The 25,287-nt window shown below is 41.3% G+C and overlaps 1 protein-coding gene across 2 annotated transcripts in view; it reads right to left on the bottom strand.

The window, feature by feature from the left end:
* Positions 1–25,287, bottom strand: part of stau2 (staufen double-stranded RNA binding protein 2) — a 95,694-nt gene that overhangs the window by 50,175 nt on the left and 20,232 nt on the right. For both annotated transcript variants that reach the window (XM_031282003.2, XM_036000313.1), the window contains exons 6-10: positions 21,124–21,283; positions 15,719–15,826; positions 7,222–7,434; positions 6,645–6,782; positions 1,655–1,783 (exon numbers count right to left, since the gene is read on the bottom strand). In XM_031282003.2, the coding sequence (XP_031137863.1) occupies positions 1,655–1,783; positions 6,645–6,782; positions 7,222–7,434; positions 15,719–15,826; positions 21,124–21,283 (748 nt within the window). The remainder of the gene's footprint in view (positions 1–1,654; positions 1,784–6,644; positions 6,783–7,221; positions 7,435–15,718; positions 15,827–21,123; positions 21,284–25,287) is intronic.

The raw sequence follows: 25,287 nt of genomic DNA, 5'->3' as shown, positions 1-25,287 counted from the left end.
AATTCTTATAGAGATGTTTTCAGAGTTATCAGGCCACTGCACAGCCATGCATCAGCCATTAACTCCATTCTGTCTAAATAACCTGCCTTGAGTGTAACCAGAAAGGTCTCACCTCTTGCCAGGAATAAGCTTAAACAGTGAGACTTAATGTACTGCTTATTTCCAGTGCAGCAGCCTCTCATTTATCTGAAACCTTAGACATCCAAACATAGTACTTTATAGGGCTAACAGACAAAACATGCAATGATGCAAGCAAAAGTCCAATAACTCGTGTGCAACATTTGACATTTTCTTGTTGACACATTCAATCGGAGCACGTTCAGTGTGCAGAGTGTACACTTTCAAAGACTAATGTGTTGAAGCTTTAGAAATTTGTCAAAGGTAACTACATAAAAGACCAAACTGAAAAATGTCAGAGCAGAGCTTGACTGTTAAGTATGAGGATGAAGGCATAGGGGGATATTGACTGCTGCAAACTGGGTTGTGGTTTCTTTGAGAGAAAACGAGTCAACTTCACAGACATTCTGATAAGAGCAAATGCCATCCTTCAGCTCATAAGATCTATGCAGCAGCACATATCTAACTAATGAGCTGTCCGGGGAACGATTAATATTTACAGAGAGTCTGGTTATGTAACACCATCGCTGTCTTCATGTGCTCCCTTAAGCTTAAAAACCAATGAGGTGAATAAAGATGATGGTGATCAATGGTTGCTTGCAAAACACATTCGGTTCAGGGGAGCTGAGCAGGTTACATAATAGGTCGACCATGTCAGCTGCACTGAAAATCGACTGAGTATCGGGATTTCTTGAATTCTGCAGTGCTGTACAGATGAGATAGCGTGCAGAAAAAAAATATGAGCGGTGCAGAGAATTTTGTTATGTAATCCTTCAGTATACAGTTATACAATTCCCCATCAATCACTATCCCTGCAGCCCTGCTGCTACCGTGGTTGGAATACCAATGGCAAGACGTTCTATATACATCTGTGTGTGTGTGTGTGTGTGTGTGTGTGTGTGTGTGTGTGTGTGTGTGTGTGTGTGTGTGTGTGTGTGTGTGTGTGCGTGTGTGCGTGTGTGTGCGTGCACGTGTTCATTAATATGTAGAGAAGGCAGTTCCTGTGATAACCTGGAGTGACCTAGTTTTACTGACATTTTATACTAACTGAATAATAGAAAAATGAATTGATGGGTGATGGCTGGGTGTTTCTGGTTTAATACGTTCTTAATGCTTTTCATCATGTACTAAATAAGGTTTTCTTTCATGTAACTTATGACTGTTACTGTTATTTGTTTCGTGATGTTTATTATCACTCTGTCATCATAGAGCCTTTCAGCCTGTTGGTATATATGACAAAGATTTGACTGGGATCACAAAGCAGTCTACGTATTATTTTTGGTTTGGAGTCAGTGTGCTGTTTTCCAATAGCCTAATGCGGCTCTATATGATCTGTGTATAACTACACTCCCAATGTTAATGAAAATCCCTGTGAACTGCAGTCCGACTCAGTAGAGCACCGACAGCATACTGTTCATACATATTGTTTAACTTGTGAGAAACTACCCACCTAAATAACCGAACAGAGCGGGAGACATGTATATCAACTGGCTACCAAATATACAAGTTGATGTGAGCAAGAGAAGTAGAGTTTTACCTCGGTGGGGTTCTGAGAGACTGTGGAGGCCTTGTACCCCAGCTGCAGAAGCATCGCCTCGGCTGCGTTCCGCTTGGCCACCTTCTTGTTGGGTCCTGTTCCCGTGGCAACCTCGTTATTCACCTTCACCTGCAAACACATGCACAGAAACAAACACACAGGTACATACACATGAGATAAAGACATCCAGAATGACGCTATTTTCAGATTCACAATATGGCTGTACAGATACAGTAGATCCTGTGATAATGAACCACTGATTGATTTGCTTAAAACAAGATTAAAATGTGATTTCTCATGACTTTCCTCTTCCTGTCACACTTTGATTCCCTTTCAGCCCAGAACACTTTTCTTCGCTCACTGGGCTGAGTCGGCCGTGCGATTTACATCACACAAAAATGCTCCTAGGGAAGTGTTTGTTTTTCAGTGATCCCAAAACATTAAATCTGTCGACACAGAATGTAAGCAGAAATTTCCAAGAGAATATCAGACGTCGTTATGTTATGCAAACAGACAATTACACAGTACAAATAACATTCTGGGAGCCAAAGCCTGTGAACAGCCAGGCCTCAGTGCACTTAATCAAAGTGGTCTGACATGCTCTCTAAGTGCTCGTCTGAATGCATCAAGTAGGCCACAACATACAATGAGGAGGAAAGCCTCAATAAATTACCAAATTGCTAAAATAAACACAATCGCTCTTTTATCAAATTCTAAGAGATGATCACCCACTCAAAGGCACCTGACACAAGCTGCCTGGAGCCTCTTTCTCTAACTAGTGATGAGTTCAGAAAAAAAGATGTGAAAACAGAGACTCATTTGAGCCCTGCTGCTTACCAAAGGAAACAATGTGGAAATTTTAGAAGAGTGAGTGGACTGCACAAAAGAAACGCACACACACTCAGAGGGCCTAATGTGTGTATCAAAGAGGCATGGAGAATAGGTTTGAGGCTGAATTACTGCCTGATGCTAAGAGAAGCTCTGTTCTTCATATGAAAGAAGAGGATTACGGAAAAGAAAGACAAAGAGCGAGTTTGACAGAGAGACGGACACAGAAAGACGAACAGGAAGAGTGAGACAAAAAGAACTGCAGTTAAAATGTTGTGCATACATTAAAATGGACTGTCCCAGCTTTGCTAGTTGTTTTTCATTTACATGAATCTGAGACTGCTGACTGGGGTTGTGGATGCACACAGATTGTAGCAACAACAACCTACTGTAAAGGACAAGAAACCAACTAGCAGAGTATACATTTGTTTCCCTACCAAATCTTATGCTCATGTTAATTCAGTTGCATTGTCCCTTCTTTAATCAAATAAACACAAATCTTTACATCACCACTTAAAATCAAAATAGTGCAACTGTCTTTTCCTTTTTGCCATCTCTGCCGACAAAGACTACCAAATGGTTTATCGATAAGCTTGTGATCCTGACCGATCCGAAACATTTACTGTGCCTACATTTCAGTAATGGTTTCACTGAAGCAGTAACAATTTTCCCAGTAAGCTGGGGAGCTTACTAAAGAATGAATGGAATCAAATTAAATATAAAAACTAAATTAAAAGTTCACATTCACATTTTTTTAATCATTGATTCATGTAGGATTTTTAATAATATTTTCTTAATTTTGTTACTATGCATGTGAGTGCACTTAGAGAGACTATGGGGTAACAAGGTAGCTTTCACTTGCAATTCTGTAAAAGGTATGGAGATAAATTAGAGACAGGCAATGGCAGTTTTGAAGGCTGACCAAGATCTTAACCACAATTAACTAATTGACAAGTGTTCATAACTTGTAGACCCAGCTGCTGTTTTCCTGCTCCATCTTAGTCTGGCTATCACCAGACCAAGCTCAATCTTTTAAGATTGAACATTAGTCTGGGGAGTCTGCTCTGTATTTTCTCTGCACAAGAGGCGTGATCAACAGGCATAGTTCAAATGACTCTGTACGCAATTGGATAGTCCTTCAACCAATCAGACCAACGATCAGGGTGACGTACTTTGCAGAGCGAGGCAGAGCGAAAGCCGGTCGGTAGTAAAAAAAATAAATAAATAAATAAAAGCCTGTCGGTAGTAAGGCAAACACATCCTTCTTTTGTAGGAATTGTTCCAGGGCAAGTTTGAAATCTTTTTAAAAAAGCAGCAACAGCAGCATCAAAGGGTTGCTGCGCTCCGGTGGTTGCCATGTTGAATGTAAACAAAAAGCTGCTTGCCTTCGCTTCTCTATTGTCATTGTGTTAAACCCGCCAATAGCGCGCCAGGTGGATAAGCCAGTTTGTGATTGGTTCCAGCAAATTTATAACAGAAGCAGGATAGATAAACATTTCCAGCCAGAGCTGCAGGGCGAAATCAAATCGCCGGCAGATCGGGCTGGGTTTACCCAGTCTAGCTCCATCTAGTAATGAGGTGGCTGTTTTATGCATGGCCTCAAATAGTTTAAGCAACTCTGAATAAGGTACCTGTGATTTCTGATGACATCCCAGCTTCATGCAAAGTCCCTGCTCTATTAACTGGATAGATTAGTGATAAATAACCAAGACTCCAAGGGTTAAAGGTCCTTGCTGCAGCAAGACCACGACAGTTTATTCTGCTAATGAATACTGGCTCCTTACTAACACAGACCACATTCTAATATTGTTCGGTAGTACAGAAGACAGCCTGTGTGATTCTTTATTAGCAACAACAGCTTGAAATTTCAATTGAATTCTATAAAAAGAGTTAGCTGTTCCACAGAGGAAAGCAAGGCTGTAAAGATGGATGTTCATCTATTCTGAGCTTCATATGCATGTGATAAAAATAATGAATATCAAACAGAACTTTTCAAGAGGGATTGGAAAGGATGACAGAGAGGAGTGAGTAAAGAGTAGAGAAAGGTAAGGGGAAAAACAGGGGAGGTCCAAGATGGTTTCCAATAAAATTATAAATCACCTACTACATGCAAAACAGAACCAGAGCTAAAAGTCAATTCTCAAGCTTTCATATGCGGTGCAAAGCAAGACACCACTGTACTTCCAACTTTGGTGGCTTTACAATAGTGCCAACAATTTAATCTTAAAATATGTGTTATTTGGACACAGCATTAATATTGCACTTTGTCTTAACATCTCTTTTCATCTTCATAATCAATTACACTGCTGTTACATTTGTATGTTGAAAACAATGCTATCATTGTCCACTGTACAGCTAAAAGAGGAGAAATTACTAAAAAATGTTGAAGAAAAAGAGATGACATATGTATGAAAACAGAAAGGAGAGGTCACAATTTTAGAACTTAGGAGAACAACATAAAAATGTATAATTATGTTCTTAAGCCTGAATTGCCTCAAGCCTTGTCTTTGGGATAAGAGTACACATATAACAGAAATAGGAAACCAGATAATAGCCCCACGAGAGGACCAAGAAACTTGTGTTCTAGTGTAAAAAGGTTATATAATGCTACTGGGGTCCTTTGGCCAGACAGAGAGGGTTTATTCTTGTTTAGCCATTGGCTTGTGTTTCCCTTCTTGATAAAGAAAGTCAGTGTATACGTGCTCTTTGGTTCAGGACCATCCACAACAAGTTCACAGAGCATCCACCAACTCATAAACCAATCCTTTGATTTATCCATTACACCGTGTCTTCACAGGACGTTTTTTTAAGTTGTCCGTCTCACGCACATCTGACAGAACAGATACGCTTCTATTTTAATCATTCCAGCTGTTTTACTCATGCTATACTCACATAAACATAACCCAAAGCAAATGTTTACGCTTCAAATCTATTTTCTTCCGTTTTACACAGATAACTAAAGTGATTGTGTACTGGGCTCTGAGTGCTGCCGACCTACACTCATACCAGTGTTTCCCACAGATTAGAAGGGGGGGGGTACTTATTTTCGTAACAATCAAGTATCAAAAACTGAGGAGGACACGCTGTTGGATGCTGTCCTCCTTTCCTACTCTTTCTTCAATGCCTAACGAATCTCTCTCTTTCTGTCTTTCTGCTTGAGCAGCACTGGTTGAAGCCTGAAAATATTGTAAACAAATTAATAACATAATAAAAGACTGTTCAGCTCTGTTTCAGACTGATACCTCATCCTCAACACGTGCCTTTTTCAGTCACGGAAAATATTTTTCAATACTCATCTGGATTGAAGCAGCAAACATTCAGTGTACGAGTAAAAAAATGACATAACATTATTTATAATAAGTTTATTTGATTCACAGCTGCTACATATAGTGTTTTGACCTCAACAACCAAACTGCATTTTACCGCAAACTTGCGACTAGTTAACTTTCTAAAGCAGGCGCAATCGCTTGTTTGCTCAGAGTCGGGTCGGGACTCCAACATTAACACACTGACATTGTATTTAGAATATAAAATATTTTTATAGGACTTTTTAATGTGTGATTGTGTAAAGGTGTTCACGAGATACCAACCTTTCATGAACTTGTGAATTTCGCCAGCCGTCTTTCTCTCGTTTTCATGGAGACAGACGCTGTGTGCGGAGGGGAGGGGCTGTGTGTGTATCTGTGTGTGTGTGTGTGAGAGAGACGCGTGAGCGACAGAGAGAGGGAGGAGAGCAGGGAAAGGAAATGCAGCTGAACGAATACGCTGCGTCTTTTAAATAGCGTAAAAAAAGATTTTTATAACGAAACGCAATATGTGGCGGCCGGTGTTGATTGTGTGTCGCTCCGCCACAAATTAGTCTATGTGTGGGAAACACTGCATATTGTGCCTCAATTGCACTCAAGCTGCTGTTGCTCTGCTGGTGTCCTGCTCACGCTACACCTTCTGTGTAGACACACTGTTCAGCAGGTGATAGATGAGCTCATTTTCTTCCTGTGCATACATAACCCCCATCCATTCACCCTTCTCCATCTCAATCTCACTTCATTTAGATTAGACTACATTACCTAAAACTTCAAATTCCCTGTAGGGACACATAATAAAGAAAGGTGACAATAGTGATAAAATGAAAATAATATGAAGAAAAAAAGACATTGTTTACCTGCATGATAAACTCCCGGCGTCGGGGCATCCCCCTTTCAGAGAGCAGCAGGTACTCTGGCTCCTTCTCCTTCTTGGCCTGCTGGATCTGAGCCAGACGGCTGATCGGGTTCATGCCCTGGCCATAGTCTGGTCCCGTCTGGGGGAAAAAGAGGAGACACACAACACTCAATTCAAATCATCACATTAATTTATCATATTATCTCAATCGTCTGCAGTCTGTATATGAGTGAATGGAAATGAGATCCCGCTCATCTGCAATGGATAGATGCAGAAGATATAGACGTAGACAAAAAATCTCACATTTTTCAAATTTCACACATTGTTGAATGTGAGATTCCCATGTCAATTTTCCCCCATTTTGCAGTCAAGTAAGTAAAATGGTGACAATGAATAATTCTGCCAATGCTAAAATGTTTTATGACTGACCAGTGGCAACACTTCTGTGTTGACTGCACCTTGCAAAAACAAATTCTGCATAACGTGAGGTAAAGTCATTTTAATTCACAGGATGATGCCTTGGTGCACAGTGTGTCTGTGCACCAAGGCCCCAGCTTCTCCCGGCCCAGCTGCAGTACCTTGAGGATGGTCTTGGTACGTTTCTTGTAGTGCGTCTTGGGTTTCTCCACAATGGGGATGAAGGGCAGCTTCTTCAGGTCCTGCAGGATGGACAGAGCAGCACGCTTCTTGGAAAGCTTCTTACTGTTGCCCTCACCCTCTGCAAAGAACTCCCCCACACTGACGCGAGTCAGGAAGCTTTTCATGTGCGGGGGGCCACTCTCCTTCAACACCTGGGGAGGGGGGGGGATACAGGAGGACCAGTTTGAAAATGAGGGACTTACTTAAATTAAGGTTTGACACAAGATGGTTTACGGAAAACAGGAAAACAGATTTAAAAGAGTACAAACGACAGAAAGAACTGAAGGAATGTGGGTGTTTTTGTCGTGCATGATATGTGTGAGGGAGTGTGTGCAGCGCACTCTGCAAGCAGCTACACCAGGTGGTCCAAAACATCTGTTCTCGATGGTCACAGTGCTACCCACCCATATGCGCGTTATTCACACACACACACACACACACACACACACACACAGGAACATGTTCCTAGATGTCAGTCTCTAGTGATGAGGGCTCAGTTTCCTTCCTCTAGCCTCTGGTCACCTGGGAGACCTAAAACAAACACCGGCTGGCGTTAGGTCATGCTTCTGCAATCACATCTACTTCCTGTGAAGTCGGGGAACAGTGTGTGTGTGTGTGTGTGTGTGTGTGTGTGTGTGTGTGTGTGTGTGTGTGTGTGTGTGTGGTGTGTGTGTGTGTGTGCGTGCATGCGTGTAGCAGGTGGGGTTCTCCCCAACCTTATTTAAGAAGAATTAGGTTTCACCCACTTGCCGAGTCCAACAGTACATGTTCGGCTAATGTGGGTGCTTTTTCGATTCATAGCTCACCGACTTTCTCCCTCGCTTTCCCTGTAGCTGCTGTGTGTGAATGTTTCTTTAGACTTTCTCAAACCCCCCTCCCTCTCTCCTGCTCTCCTTTTTTTGAGCTCAATTTGTGGTGTAGACAGCACAAATTGTTGCAATCAGATGCAATCTAGGAACAGTTCATTTGAACCCAGTGACCGATAAAACTGATTAAAGTGATAAGCGGAACCTTGAGCATTCCTCAAATACTTCACACATCAACACAGACTAATACCAGACCTTGAGGAGAACAAAGGATAATGTGCGCATACCCCTTCTTCTCTTCTATATAACTATACCTACACAAACTTCCGTTTCCTTTCAATAAACTAAACTGACAATGTGAGTCTGGTGCATGAAAACCAAACAAAGAAAGGTAAAGCCTAATTCATTACGCTCAGATAAATTCAAATTTCAAAAGATCAAATTGGCTGAAAAACATAACTCCTACAAGATATACAAAACACTCCTATTACTGCAGAAACATAATGTACATGAAGTGATTTATTTTTAAACACAGGCTAAAAATGATATAGTTAAAGTTAAAGTTATATATATTAGGTTTCCTCATCCTAACAATTCCTACTTGGGTAACTGCAGGACATTCGTGTTAACAGGGCTGACAGTGGCCTCGTGTTTACTGTCAATGTGCCTGTCAGCATTCCTGCACAATACGTTGAACTATACATTCAGGATGTGTGTTGTAGGGCAGCCTTGAAGCACTAGCTGTCCAAGCTAACAGCCAAACTCACTCCCACCCAGGGGCTCTGCTCTGGTCTTGCTCATCACCAGAGAAAGGAAATATAACATGGCAGCTTCTTGTACGTTACAACCTTCAATGGGACGGGATACATCCAATTTCTGAATGTTTTTAAATCAGTCGATGGTGTTGATGATGACACTACACATAACTAGCTCTGGTCAGCTGAGATTATGTCACTTGGAGAAAATAAATTTGACCTATTAACAGAATGTACGGTAGATGTAAATTGTGTTTGGTTATAGACCAGCAGACACAAGTCTCTGATGCTGTTGCAGTGAATGATGGGATGTGCAGGAGAGGAAGCCTCTTCAGCTGTCCTCAAGTTCTGTGGCTGCACTCAATCACTCTTTCAAGCTTTCTCTGTCTCCTTGTCCATCACAGGCACTTCTAAACATGTGCACCTATTCAGTTCATAAGCTTAGATCCAGCTAAATATAAACTAAGCTCCAGCAGCTACATATTTACCATTCCAACGTGAGTGTTGCATCAATCTTCCCCTCTTACTCTTTGTAAGAAAACGAATAAGCTAATTTTCCCAAAATATCAAACTGTTCTTTCAAAATAATATATAGCCAAGTTGTGCTCCATTAAGATCACAGTATAAAATCTGTATGTTATAAATTGGCAATGGGATTATTTTGTCAACTAAAGAAACCAATGACACTCTCACATCCAGTGATTCGCTCAAACATTTGTGGCTTTGTTATTTAGAAATAATGGTCATTTTCTTTACAGAGACAAATGGTCAAGCACGCGTTTTACTGAGGCAGAGCTCTTTTTAGGCCTTTTAAGTTATCTGCTTATCCAAAACACTGGGAACTCGCAAGAATACAGAAGAAAAAGTGCACTGATAAGACTCACTTGTGCCGTCTTAAGTGGAAACATACAGTGGAAACGTACAACTAACAAGAAGCAAAAAAAAAAAAAATCAAATGTGGCCTGTATATGTATAAGGAAGAGTCAACAAAGAGCATGAGACAAAAAAGTGTGTATCTGTGCACACATGTCACACACTCTTGGCGCGGGATGGCGGCAGACGAGCTGCAGTCAGTCTCTTGGCAGACGACACGGGATCTGCGGCACACCGATGGGATTTCAGCACTTCCATTCATTTACACGCACCCCCACACACACATACATGCAAACAAACACACAAACACACCCGTCTACCACCTAATCACAAGGATCAGGTTGTACACAGGAAACATTTGGTAATTCAATGTAGATTTTTTTCCCTGATCCCCTTCTCTTCTTGTCGCTTCATCTCTTTTTTTCTCTAACATGGGAGGCCTTCTCTTCGGCTTCTCATAGAGACATTAATACCCTGAGCAGTCTGAGGATCCGTGCATGCGAGACCTCAGGTACTCTGGGAGAGGAGGCTATGGGAGCAGGGTAGGACAATGGTGGGGAATGGTAGAGGGAAGAAAGGCTCTTTTGTGACGAGCCGTGGATGGACAAGCCCTGAGGGAAGCTGCTTCTTGTAAGATGGGTGGTTCTTGGCCCGGACCCTCTTCTCTTGTGTCCTCCTTGGAAAGAGAGCCTCCGATCCAACACACAAGCTGTGATTTATAGATTGGTTCCTCTTTGATGCTGACATCTGTTTGATATTGCCTGACGGGGGGATTAAATGAGCCAACTGGCTCTCAGGGTGGCGGCGACCATCATCATTGCAGAGGGATGGGAAAGCAGACACTCGCTAGTGGTGACTCATGGGTAATTTCATGCCCCAGCGAGGGCAGGGAGGAGATGATGTGAAAACATGGCTGCTGTGAAAGGCGTTCATGTAAGAGATGACCGTTACAGTTTTGTGTAGGTTTAATGAATGTGTAACTGTGAGTGTATGTATGTGAGTTTGACTGGGGGTGTGGGAGTGTACCATTTCTTCTCAGTGCATCAAAGACGACACGGTAAAGGGGGTGTGACATAGCTGGGTAGGAGGTGATGCCAAACTTTGTCTAATGAGTTATAATATAATGGACCCAATGGGCAAAAAAAGACCCATAAGACGTGTAATTCACACTCTGTCTCTAACCACAGCGTATGCAGGCAACACGCTGATTGAGGATGAAAGTGAATCTGCTGAAGAGCCATCAGGGGTATTCAATTTTATTTTTATTTGAGGGGGAAGAGAAAGGTATGTCATGCCAGGAGAGGGAGAGGATAATTGCCTCAATGCAGCCTGGCCTTCTGACAGTTTAGTTTGACATTGCACAGGAAAACAAATGTGGCGTGACTGATATGCAGAAATGGAGAACAAAACTAATCAACTAACAGTTTTTGAGTGTAAAGAAAATGAAAAGACAACAATAAGGGCAAGTAAAACTGTTAGTCTGACTTGTTTCCAGCCTCTCTTTACTTTAAACCATGCATTTACAGCACAGAAAAGGCCAAAGAACCAAGCTAAACCGTGTCGTCACTGCAGGCCCACAAATCACAATTTGTGAACTAGGCAAAGAATAGCTGTTGACGGAGATATGGATAGATGGTAAAAATTAAGACAAAGTGGAGAGAAGTTACTGATTTACTGCTCATCAGACAGCAGTAAGGAACACTGACAGTGAGCAGAACAGAGACTGTTTGGAAGAATGTGGCTGTGGTCTGCTTTTAAAAAACCGCCGCTGTCAGCTTCCAATTTGGAGGGACTGAAAATGAAAGTGGCGTAATTGCTGACAGTGACAAAGACATGGCAGATAATAAATCACATCACATCAGCTTTAGCTGGCTGAAATTATTAATAGTAGTTCCAGGAAGGATAGCCATGTCACGCTCTAATGAGCAAATGCGTTTTCAAACAAAGAGGAGGAGGGGGGGCGATGTAAAAGGGAGGATTGGATGGCTTTCCAGATCATTTTTCCAATGTTGTGTAAACTTTTATTAGCAAGCAAAGTCAACAGAGTGAGAAGAGTCTCCCTCCCTTCCCTCCATCCCTGTCTCTCCATTTCCTCTCACCTCCCAGCCGACTATCCCTCTAAGCCTCAACAAGCAACCACCTTCTGTGTGATGTTTGGGGGTGATGGTAGGAGAGGTGGAAGGCAGGGATTCTGCAGAGGAAGGGAGGGGGCACACAGAGTAAACTGAGCCTCCCTTGTTTTTGGCACCTTGCAGAGTGCAGTAAAAGAGAGGGGAGTGAATATTGGATGTTGGATGAGTCAGCTGAGATATGGTAAAAGCCAAAAAGAACAGACCCTGCAGGTCATGTAAGGACACACTAGACTTCTTCGTGGCTTTAGAAAGGTTGGGGACAGTGGCTCTTATGATTAGAAAAGCAGTGGTAGGATTCCCTGTAATGGCCAGAGGCAACTTGCTGGGCAAAACTAAAACATTGAGCAAGGTGGATAACCCTTGTCTTATCCAGTGGAACATGCCAGTGGGAGATTGTAGCAGCATTGGGCAGCTCCCAGCTGAGTTTATCAAGGTCACCAACCCTTCGGTGCAAAAAGCTTTTCTCAGACGCAGCTGTGAATATGTTCTGGCTGAACAAGCAAGTCAGTGCAGAGATGGCTTACGATTCTATTCCTCTAATGGTCAGTACGCTGGGTGTTAAACTGACCAGGGCTCTTTTTTTTACTAGGAGCACTGTAGCCCCTAACTAAAAAATGTTAGTGGCACAGGCAAAAAATGTAGGGGCGCACACATAGACTGCTAATATTAATGGACAACGCATCAGGTACGGCGAAGTGCTGCAAATGCGGAAGTGCCTTAAACCTGCATTCTATGTGAATTCCAGCAGGGAGCGACACATGCGGTTGTGAAAGGAGTTCGGTTTCTGTAGAAGTCTATGAGAAAGTGATCCACTTCTCACTTGATATATTACCTCAGTAAACATTTTCATAATGAATTTATGGTCTCAATCGCTAGTTTTAAGTCTTCTGCCACACAGAATGATGTTCATTTTTTGAATTATGGTCTTGTTGATTTTAAAATCGGCGAGAAAGCAGGGATGTTTTAGGGCGTGGCTATGATGTGATTGCCAGTGAAAGTGTGTAACATAACGTAGAGTGTAAGGGCTCCTTTCTCACTCTTCCCTCTCGTCTAAAATCGTCACATCCACAACCAGGATGGCTACGCCCGTAACGGCAAACTCAACGACTCATAGCAGATCTCTACAAACCAATGGGTGACGTCACACATGCTCTGTCCATTAATATACAGTCTATGGGCACACACCTAAATTGACCTGCAACGCAATTTTTTCTTAATTCCCCCATTTTAACTGTTTTACTGATAATGCTTTGGTGATAAATACCTAAACTACAATGTGCTGTTTTAATTTAGTTCACTGTCACATTTTAATTGAATGGTGCTTAACAAATTCACATTCAGAAATGTAAACAAAGTAGCCTATTATTATTATTTTTTTTACACTAAAATAGCAATCATATCTAAGGTGATTAGACTTCCATGGAAAGGGGGAGTATTTAACACCCATGTGGGAATTATTGAGTGATGAGGGAGCCAGAGACAATGAGCTCACGACACTCATACAAGCACTATTTTACGAGGTAAATAGTTATATATTTAGCAGCTTGTACTGTATTTTTTTCAAAGAAGCGGTCTCCGCTCTCTGCCGTCTCTAACGTTACATCTCTCGCCCAAGTGAGGGAGCGATACCGCTGCGTGTGGCAAATGTCGAAGCTGACATTAGCATTTATGTAAAAATGTAAATAAAGCAGTGAATGCACAGGCCATGAAGTGATACCCAACAATTTTGGTGTTGAAATAAAATCCCGTCGTTTTTGTCTGAGACCGAGACAAAACAATCGTCAATTTTGTGACGAGACCGAATAACAGCACTGCCGAGGTCTATCAACACAGCTCAACCGACCGGAAGTGCAGGTAAGTGGGGTTAAGACCATAAACAAAGCGAGGAGGGCTAACGTTAGGCTACGGCTAACTCCTTATAGGGTATCACTACGCAGCATTTTTCTCGCCAGTGTACCACCTTTAGCAGACAAAATGCGCTGCGGATCACCACTCGTAAATGTATTATGGACTGCAACATCATGTTTTTCACAGAAACATGGTAACAACAGCGCTATGCAACAGCATGTGGGGACGATGAGTGTGACGCTACGATAGCGAGACACACGAGTGTTGATGACGTTATCCAATCAGTTGACTAATTACTCACAGACCCTCCTCATCTCACAAACATTGGCCAACTCTGGCAGACTCGCTTTCCCCTTTTCAACATAAAATAAAAAAAATTAATTAAATTTGCAGGTCGCACACATGCGAGTAGTTTTAAAAATTACTCGCATTGTCTCAAATAATGGTCACAAAATGTAAACATTCGCTGGAGCCCTGAATGCAATGATGTGAAAAGGTAAATCCCAAACAAGAGTTTTTTTCTACAAAGCACTGTGGTTTCAACACACACACACACACAGTAATTTTTTGTATTACAAAACATGCGATTCTGTTAGGATTTGCAAGACTTGGCTCAGCAGATGACAGTGATTGATTGATTGATTGATTGATTGATTGATTGAGAGCTACAGCTCAGCCACAGTCAGCTGCAGGTGTAAGCAGCACTGCTGGTCAAGTACTGAATTTTCATTAGTTTAGTCTGAAAATCTACAGCTGGTAACACTTTCTATGTAATGCAGTGAAATTGAGGTAATTTGCTTGATATTGAACAGCTGGAGTTTTAATTTTAATTTCAATAGCTCTGTATTGATTGCCTCAATGACTCAAGTAAAAAGGCCGATTTTAAATTTTGACTGATTAGATTCAATCATACTGTAATTCTGTAAACTGTGTAGGACCCAAAGGCAGACAGTAAACAGAGCAAATGAAGGAACCGGACTCTTTGTGTTGTAAGTTTGTAATGTAAGACAATAAAGGTATTTTGGCTGAATTGAGGGGGAGGCAGAACGCAAAAGGCAATGTTACAGATGGTTTTATAGCAGGGTTCATACTCAACTCATAATATTTCCTAATATGTTCATGCCATTACTGGGTTTCATTATTACAAATTTATATGGGTTATGATGTGCAGGTGAGCACTGTTCAAGCCCTCAAAATGTTAGTTAGAATTCTAGTCCAAATCCCAAGGTTCACATGTCATGCTGAATTACACATACATTTGTGCAAAATAATGAACAAGACAGCATTGAAGCCATAAAAAACATTAAGTGTAAATATTAAACGCAGGTGTGATATAAGTTTTGGTTACCTTATAAAAGTCTGTTTTGGATGAAATTGTGTCCAAGAGCTTGCTTTACAAAGAAAGATTTATTGGAGGGCTCAAGTACATGTAAATGTCAAACTTTGCAGCTAAATAATAAGAGACCATTTAAAGAGGAACATGTTAAATACAGGTTTAGAAAAAATTATATAATACGATTATAAATATAAGCCCATCTAATTCTGTTCACTAGGCTGACTGCTAAAGGAATTAATCTTATAGTACCATATTATTGACATTGAGCAGCACCTTATCAGCTGAGTCACCTCCAAAGGCAATGGGACCACATCACTAGAACCCATACCGATGTCCTGCATCAGTCCAGAAACATTTTGAACTTAACACCGTAAGAATTTCCACAAGCCTTAAAAGGCTGAGAGCCATCGAACACTTCCTGAGCATGTATTTTTTTTGACTCTCATTTTAAGATAAATGACCTCACTGATGGGAAAATGAAGCAAACTGGGTAAACTGGGTCTTGCAGCATTCTTATTTCCTTATCATAAGGGGATATAGTGTTATCAGTGTGACTCCTTCAGTTCCTAATTAGTGGTTTAGTTTTTGTAGTACTTACATCATGACTACACATACTTTTCCTATCTGTGTGGCCTTATGCTCATAATAATGGCATCACATGGCCATATTCGTCATGTTTTTCTCACCTCGAAGTTAACAGATAAGTTCCTCTTCAAGGCTATTTCGTAGACCAGGCTGATCTCTGATTTGCTGGCATCAGTGCCTTCCTCAGTCTCCCCTTTTTCCTCTGGGCTCTGGAAGAGAGGGGAAAATAGAGGTCAGAGGTCAAAATGGTAAAAGGGGACATACTGATTGTTACTGCTCAAACTGGTACCACTTTTGAAATTATTTGTTGTTCTGTAACACTAGTTTAAATAATGTATTATCCACCTGGAACGCTTTAGCAGTTTTTTTTAGTTGTGGACTGGTAGATAAACCAAATATTGTTACAGGTTAGCCTGACTCATATAACTAGCATCACTGGTATGGTGAACTCAAAAGAGAAGGCAAAGCTGGAAGTTTCGTTTACATCATTTATGTCCCTGTTTGGAAGTATTATGGTCTCCCAGCAACACTGGAAAAAGGATGGAGTGGATTAGACCACAAATAAATGTGGACACTGTTCAACCTACTAAATGTCAGGTAACATTATCTCTGTGGAAATAGCCTTCATGTGCAGATATTTGTATTAAGTTGGAGCAGTACAGAGATATTGTCTTGTTTTCTTCTAGTTGACTTAAGGCTGATTTATGCCTCTGCGTCGAATCGACAGCGTACCCCCGCAGACCCCTCTGCATCGACGCAAACCCCTCTCCGAGCCCTCCGCCATAGCTCGACGTGCACCTTCAAAAATTTGTAACTTCGCGTCGAGGCAACGCAGACTGCAAGGACTGTGATTGGCCAACTCGTCCTGTGTGTTGATAGTCGGTGTTTCAAGCAGCCTACTGTGGGGAGTAGCAACATACCAGTTCACTGACATGAGCTTTGCAAATAAACTCTTTCATTAGAAATGGAAAGAAAATGCATCTTTTGCTATTAAGAACTAAAAAACTGTGACCCCAAAACTGTGGCACATATCAAACCAAGAATTACACGACACACCTACAGGGTGGATGTCAGCCGAGCTGCTGTAACGAGAAGCCTGTCTGTATCTGATATGGGATTGAGAACTTAGTATTCCAGGACTGGTGGTCCTCTGTCTGTACAGGAAAGTCTCCTAACTGCGTTAATTGTGAGATTTCTTGAATATTAACTCTCTGTTCTAGATAGTCAAATTATTATTAGTGAACATCAAGAATTGTAAGAAGAAACTAGAGAACCAGGGCTAAAATGTGTGCTTTCATCAGGCACATTATTACACACAATTAATAAGGAAAAGACAGTTAAGGTCAGTGGGGAAGCACCAGCAGATTTCATTACATTACATTTCTTTAGATGCAGACGGATCCAACATTGGCTATGTTAAAAATTCAAAGACATTTTTCTCAATCCACAAACTTTGCTGCCCATGAATCTATGAAGTCATTCTGGACGTAATATCAGATGACTGATGGTTTAAGCCTTCAGTTTGATGTCTTTTTAAAAAAGTTGTTTAAATATGGATCAGACAGACTAAATGATGATTGTATTCACCTCTGAATAGAAGTCCTGCTATTTGTCCCTTCTACTAATGAACAGTTTGCGCCATAGAGATCATATCATCAGCTTTAAACAAGGGGTCTTTGGTGCCAATTGTCTATGGGAATGCAGTGCTGTCTCAATCTTTATCTTCTCATGTCCAGCTCTTTGTCTGATTACATCTGAATGGCTGCGGTCTTTCCCTTTGGGCTTCTTCCCTTCTCCTGCCTCATTGTGTGACCTGATACGACGCATGATTCATACTGTGAGATCTCTTGGATTTCACAGGAAACAGTCACATGGTACGATGCACCTACCGCACTGGGTGAAAGACCTCACATTGGCGAGAGGCGCGTGGTGTGTGTGTGTGTGTGTGTGTGTGTGTGTGTGTGTGTGTGTGTGTGTGTGTGTGTGTGTGTGTGTGTGCTTTGATTAGTGTGTCCTGAGACATACACATTCTGCCTCTTGTATTGTATGTATGTGGAGAGAAACCTGAGTGAGTCAGTCCAAAGGGCCTCATCCATTATTCCTTCATTAACTGTTTTCATTAAAATACTAATATGTATTCATTGTTCAAGGTTACATGCTCCTCTGCCACTTTTTCAAGCATTCTGAATATGTGTGATTGAATAGTGTGAATCCCCGCTCAAGGCTGCATTAACAAGCCGCAGGGTATAAGCATCTACATCTGTCTGTGGGTGTGTATTAGCGTGCAAACCGGAATAACTAAGCAGATCAGAGACCTTCCTGTGACAAAGACAAATAGAGGGCTAAATCTGACTTTGGAGCTGCTTATACTTATGGATTTACTGGACACAGAGAGTCCTGGGAAAAGAATAAACAAGTGAAGCTATGTGGGTTCTTCACTTGACAATAACTCTCACGCAGAAGGAGCTATCTGAATGAACAGTGACTGTGGGCGAACAGAATGCTTCATATTCACATCTATGCTCATGGGCAATTGATTTTGTAATAGGGCAAAAGGATTCTAGATCAAAAGGATGGGAAGAAGGGTCTCCCAATGGAGAGAGTGACTTACTTCTTAGAAAAGTAACTGTTTTACTATAAAAAGGTTGCAATTCACAGATCTAAATACATCTTCCTTCACACCAACCATGTCTTTTTCCTAGAAACTAATGATGCAGATTTCCCCTCATAAATACCCAGTCACACCAGTGATTGTGAGGGAAACAACATGCTTTTTTTCAAGACAAGAAGCACACTTGTTTAGCAGCAGACATCATTTGTTTAATAGTATCACCAGCATGTGAATCAACTGGCAGAGATTTACGAGTTAAGTCAGCAGTTTCATTAGATAATCTATATTGCCTGAAGCCTTGTAAAGTTGGAGGTACTTTTTTGTTTCCTATGGTTACATATTGTTGCTCTACCAGTGTATAAACACAACACAATTAGAGCACCACTGATATTTACCTGTGGTCTTCTGACAAAATAAAACTTTGACAGCCCCATGGTTAAAAAGAACACTTTTAGCCACACACACACACACACACACACACACACACACACACACACACACACACACACACACACACACACAAAAGACAGAATGATAGACGTATTGTAGACACAATGTGCCTCAATTTGTAAAGCAAGACTCAGAAGGAGCAGCAAACAAAGAGCACATTTATGGAGGCTGACGCCACAAGACAGCGAGTCAGGAAAGTGAGAGGAGCCAAAGCGTTTTGAATAACCATCAGGGATGCCAGGCGGTGAGTATACGGGGTAATTTGATTTCCGGTGGGAGATGATAACAACAGTTAACAGCTATGCCCAAGGGGAAACTCTGGAAAGGTACAGTGACATTGGGAGTAAGCAGAAAGAAAAAGGACAAAAAGAGAGAAAATACACTTCTGCCAGGTGCACACTAAACTATGGACACTGCCAGGCTTAATACATTAGAGTAATTAGAGCGGAGGAGGATTTGGATTCAATCTGATGAAAGGTGTTTATGTATTCATCTTAGTATGTGCAAAAAAACACTGCATAACACTCTCTGAAGAGCTTCTCCGGGGAGGGCACCAACAGATCAGCAGCGCAAATCCTGTCTTTTGATTAAGGCAAGGTTTTTAAAGTGGAAGGGGGTTGAGCAGAGAGACATCTGAGGTGAAAGCGGTCACAAGGTGACAAAAGTGCTGTAGAGATGAGGTTGCAGTAATTGGAGGACAATTTTAGTGGAGATTGGAGTGAAGCAGAATTATTGACAGAACATCAGGTTTGGAATGGAACAGCTTTGTGGGGAGGAGGGGACAAAAGGTTTCATAAGACTGAAATGCGTGTTAGACAGCACAACTAATCATGTATAGTCAGACATAAGCATTTCAGTTTCCACATTAATACATGTTTAATGTCAGCATATAAGCTACATTTTAGAGCTATAACAAATAAAAAAAATGTAATTGGTTCATATGCAACAAACTGCTTATTGATTTGAGTCATTTCCAAAGAAAAATGACAAAAATGTCCTGGTTTCAACCTCTCAAATTTGAGGATTTCAAGAATTGTTTGTCTTATGTGATGGTTAACTGAATATATTTGAGTTTATAACTGTAATTTGGAAAAAACAAACATGTTAGCTCTGGGAACTCACATGTCAGGCATTTTTAATGTTTCCTGACATTGTATATGCCACACAATTAATTAACAATTATTTATTATTATTTGGCTATTGATTTATTAATGAATAACAAAAATAATTGTTAGTTGCAGCCCTTCTACACTGGGATACTATATACTATATATTCACGCTGTAAATAGACAGGATGTAAATGTAAGATTCTCAAAGTAGGGTTAATTGTTTGTGGTCCTTAAACTGTTTGGACTAAGGGCGTTTTCACACCTGTAGTTCGTTTGCTTTGGTCCGAATCAGTTGGTGAGTTAGTAAACTTGGAGTGATTTGCCCTCGGTCGGTTTGGTTTGGTTTCACACCTGGAAAAATCCAAGCGTACCAAAATGCGTCATTACAAATCAGGCAAGAACGTCCAGCCCTCTTATTGGTCGGATATATCTGGGAGCGGGAACAAGAAAGTAAATACAGGAAGAAGTTCCTGTGTTCTGGTCTAGTGGTCAAACCAGCTCATTACATTAAAATTATCAGACATTGTTTCGCAAGAGACGTTACTACATCTGCTCTGGTCACCGAGACTTTGCTCTGCTGTGCCGGCGTCTGTCTCCAATTTTAGCGGCAGCTGGTTTGACCACGGAGATACGAGTGACGGACGGCAAGTTTGACTGCAGTCTATTTCTGTGATAGAAACACTTCTGCTGCATCGCAGATTGCTAAACACACCTGACTACAGGAGACATTAGCTCAGACTTGCGGAGTACATATAGTTGGTGCGGTTCGAGTACGGATCACGTTCTCACCACAAACAAACCGCTCCAGAGTTCGATTGAAAGCGTACCAAGACCACCTCTTCAAGCAGCTCTCGGTACGCTTGTTTGGTCCGCTTTTAGTGCACACCAGAGTTCGATTGCCGCGTTCTCACCTGCCCAAACGAACCGCACCAGCGGGGCAAACGAACTCTAGTTCGATTCAACCGAACTAAAGGCTGTCGGTGTGAAAACGCCCTAAGTATTAATGAACGATAATTGTAATCACATTAATATACTAACTATTAATTAATATGATTGTAATTGTATTTGTATTTAATGTGTTTTATTTTTATATGCAATTAGTACAATACAGGGCAGATGTCAACAATTATGGTTGAGTGAGAAATAGAAGATTTTTCATTAGATTTATAAGGTCAGTCAGACAGAAGTCCATTTAAGCTTTTACAGTAATGGAACTGTACTGAAAATGGCGGCAGGGATTCTCAGAGGGGCAGTAAAAAAGCGCTTGTTAAACAACTACTGGTACGCACTGCTACTGTGAGGCTTTCTGTTTCTAAGTGCTTGTTTGTGTGTTTACCTGTGGTGGCCGTTCAGGGATGGGTTCGTTGCGCAGGGCTTGCAGGGCCTTCATGGCAGCATTGTGTCTGGCTGCTTGGCGGGTACGTCCCTCGCCAATAAACTCATGACTCCCCACAGACAGCTGCACATAGAAGATCTTAGGAACAGGATAATGGTACCTGGAATAAACAAAACAACAGAAGGGAGAATGGAACATTTATTCTAAAACCTCCTAATTTGGTATAACATAATATATATGTATCTATATATTAAGTATTAAGATATATAGACACAAAGGAAGAGAGTGTCTTATACATTATGAGCCAAGTTATCAATTCACACCATTTACACTGTTCCCAAATTAAAGGCCCACCACTTCATCAGGGTCAATTGCTACACAATAGCCTGTTGGCCAACCACTTGACTGATGTCTTGCTATTGAATCTCAGCTCCGGGATGGCAAACAAAGCACAGGGACTTATATATCCTCTCCTCTTTCTTCTGGCCCTGAAAATAGATTTTCCTCTCTTTCTTTGGGTCCTGACAGAGCGGGACTGAGCTGTCACCGAGCAGATTTAGAGGTCTGCGAGTCTGCATGTGTGATACCCCCTCCTGGGTCAGGGGGAGAAGGGCTGAGAATGTCTGCCGGAACGAGAACAAGGAATGAGAAATAGTGGGAAAGCTTACAAGAGAGAAGAGGAATCCAAACTTTTTTAATAACCGTCTCCCTGCCGTCTTTCTTCTCTGCCACTATTCACTTATATTATCAAGGACATACAGCCACCATATGTGGTTGACACAAATGGATAGCTGAGTCTTGACTAGGGTCTGGTGCCAAATGCATTATATATTTTAATGTTTGGCCAAAGCATTGAGCTTTTAATGAGAATGAAAATCAGTAGTTGTAGTGAATGTGGTGGAGTTAATTAAAACAAGCTTTACAAAAACGCAGCAATCCCTTTTCTCCGTGTATACATATCTGTTCATTTTCAGTCATACCAAAACATCCTACTTGGCACTGCAGCAGCCGTGAGATGTGAGATTTAATACTTGATTGGAATTTGGGGAACCCAAGAAGCTTGAAAAACCCAAGAGGGCAGGGAAACCTTTCGGCACTGGAAACTTTTGCAGTTTCTTTCACAACTGCACATCATTTAATAAAAAGATCTTAAGTCGTAGCGCCATATACAACAGCAGCCAAACAAGCGCTTTTTGATATGTTTGAAAACTACAAACACTCCTCTGTACTGTATGGTAATGTTTTTAATGACTGACATCGAATGTTACAAGTCGTTAATTCTCCTAAAAATATAAATATCTACAGCCACGCTGGCGGCCCTGTGAGGCTGTACTTAGGCACAGCAGTGCTCGGCACAAAATGCTAACGTTTGTGTGCCAACATACTTAATATGACAATATTAGCATGCTGACGTTTAGCACGTATAATGTTTACCATTTTTACCATCATTTTTACCATTTTAGCATGCTAACATTTGCTAATTAGCACTCAACTCAAGAGTACAGCTGAGGGTTGATGGGAATGTCATTACGTTTACTAGACAAATAATTTGACCTGATGATGGCACTATATGAAAAGTCAATGAATGACCAAAGTTATTACAATATATCCAGAAAAGGACGGGAATGTGTGTTCCAGATAACATGGCAATCCATCCAATAGTTGTCGATAAATTCAATCAAAACCACAAACGTGAACCACACGGTGGATCTAGAGGAAATCACCAAAGTCAGTGGTATTCACTCGCTCAGAACAATGAATGTGTGTGCAAAATTGGTAGATGTTAAGATATTTCAAAGGATAAGTGAAACCTTTGGCATGATATGAAAAATCAGGGAATCACCAAAGTCATTAGGGTTAATTCTTGGGGCACCATGCATATCTGCACTAAATATCATGGCAATAGATCCAATAGTTGTCGAGAAGAATGTCAACCTAATGTTTCCAGATATCAGCAGTTACTTTGGTGAGTACAGTGTTAACACAATTGATAGACACTATGGCCTAATTGTGAAGATAAGACCCAAGTTGTAATAAACTGGAAATATCCTTGAATTTGACTAAGTTCTCCTGAAGAATTTTTGTTTGACCAAAATACCAGAAATATTGCCTCTTTACAGACAGTAACTCTTACGAGAAAACTCTTAACAACAAATTCTTCTGAATACTCCCCCGCCCCCTTCTTCCCGCTCCCCCTATGTCTCTCCTCAATCTCCTGCTGAGCAGGCCGAACAATGAGTCAGCGTTTTACTCCCAGAATTCCAGCAGGTCTTTCTCCAGCCCACAGCTCTCCTCTCATCCGTCTGCTCTCAGCTCCTCCTGGCCACGAGAGCCTTCCCTGGGCGGGGGCCTGCCTGGCCCTCGCACGTCAAGTGTGGCCCCAGGGTCTCAGAGGACATGCCAAGTGCAACATGGGCTCCAGCCAACAGCGCTGAGCCGAGATGGGAGCAGCTGGGGTTGGAGCGCTGAGTACAGGTGCAGATAGGAGGAAAGAGAGGGATAAGAAAGAGAGAGGGAAGGGAGACTGGATAAGAAAGAGAGAGGAAAGGGAGACTGAAGAGAGAGAGAGGGAAGTAAAGAAAGAGAGGGACATGGAGGGAGGCCTGTGGGAGACGCTACTCCACAACGTGGGAAAGTAGTGGCTTACACACAAGCAAGTCAGCCAAGAACACAGGCGAGCACACGCACACACACATCAAAATCGTGCAGACAAAAAAGGCAGGAAAATCACGTCAGCGTTCTGTGGCCAGTACAAAAATCAGCACATGCTGGCTGGATCTGCCTGTTCTGTGTTATCAATTATTATTTTTGTTATTATTATTACTACAGAGAGGGAATTGGACCAGGGCACCTGTAGGGAGGGTGTGGACTGCTGAAAGGCAAAAAAAGATTAATACAAAAAACACCACTGTGTCTGTGTGATGTGTGTATGTGTATCTGCTGTGAAAACCGAGATACCACAAGTCAATCAAATGATAACTCATCAGCATTTAGGAGTGAGTAATGAATTTGACTTTGAGAAATGAAGCTTCCCTGCAGCTCTCTTTAATGTGGGCCACGCCAGTAAAGGTTACTCTTTCATCTTTAATCATTCAAAGACTCATGAACACAGACAGACACATTCAAAGACACTGAGTTTTTGAGCCCACACAGTCTTATTCTGGGAAATGGGAGATATGATATTGCAATTATTACTATAAATGGCAGGGTGACATTTCAGCTGGAAACTATTTTCTCCTGTGGCATAGAAAACTATTTAAACTAAACTAATTGCCTGTGCAGAAAAAATACAGCCCATTCTCTCTCACTGCATGTGTTACACTTGTTCCTAAACCGTTGTTTTGCCGCATATTAATATTCACGGCACCAGATAAAGCCACTTGTTTCCATATCCCATGTCATGTATAGTACACCAAGTGATGTCAGGTAGATCATATCAATATTCTTGTTGTATAATAGAAAAATAACACAGCTCACACACAGGAAAGTACCATGGTACAACCAGTGATGGGAATAACGGCGTTACTTTTTTCAGTAACGAGTAATCTAATTGATTACTCTTCCCATCTTAACAATGCCGTTACCGTTACTGTCAAAAAATGCTGCGTGTTACTATAATTGAAGTTTTTTTTTCATCAGACCAACTAGGTCTCTGAGCTGAGAAGCAAAGACTTTTTTTTACTGTTCTTCCTTGTTAGTGGGCAGTGCATGAGACAAGCGCATAAATGCTGACGATTGGCTGAGGTTGAGTAAAATTTCATGGTAAGCCAATCAGAGGTAGAGTTGGGCGGGTGTTCGAAAGCACACATAGTCGGACACACAGCGAACAGAAGCGGGTCAGTCAACGAGAGACAGGTATGGCGAGCCTAAATAATTACATTTTGCCCAGTTGTGGCCTGTTGAGAGGCAATAAATATAAAAAGTTCTAAAACATCTATTGTGTTATTTGTATCGATCCACATAACATAATATCTACATACATGGCTTTTGAGGCTAGTCTCACTTTGTCCCACAGCAACATTAAAATAGTTTAGATTTATGTACATTGTTTCTGTTAATAATGTATTGTATTAAGTGTCCATTTCATTATAATATTCAGATTTATCATAAATAATTGAACATGCACATTAGGGCTGAACGATATACCGTTATCGTATCTATATC

This window comes from Sander lucioperca, chromosome 1 (genome assembly GCF_008315115.2).
Source record: "Sander lucioperca isolate FBNREF2018 chromosome 1, SLUC_FBN_1.2, whole genome shotgun sequence".
NCBI lineage: Eukaryota > Metazoa > Chordata > Actinopteri > Perciformes > Percidae > Sander > Sander lucioperca.
This window is presented reverse-complemented; position numbering and strand designations above follow the sequence as displayed.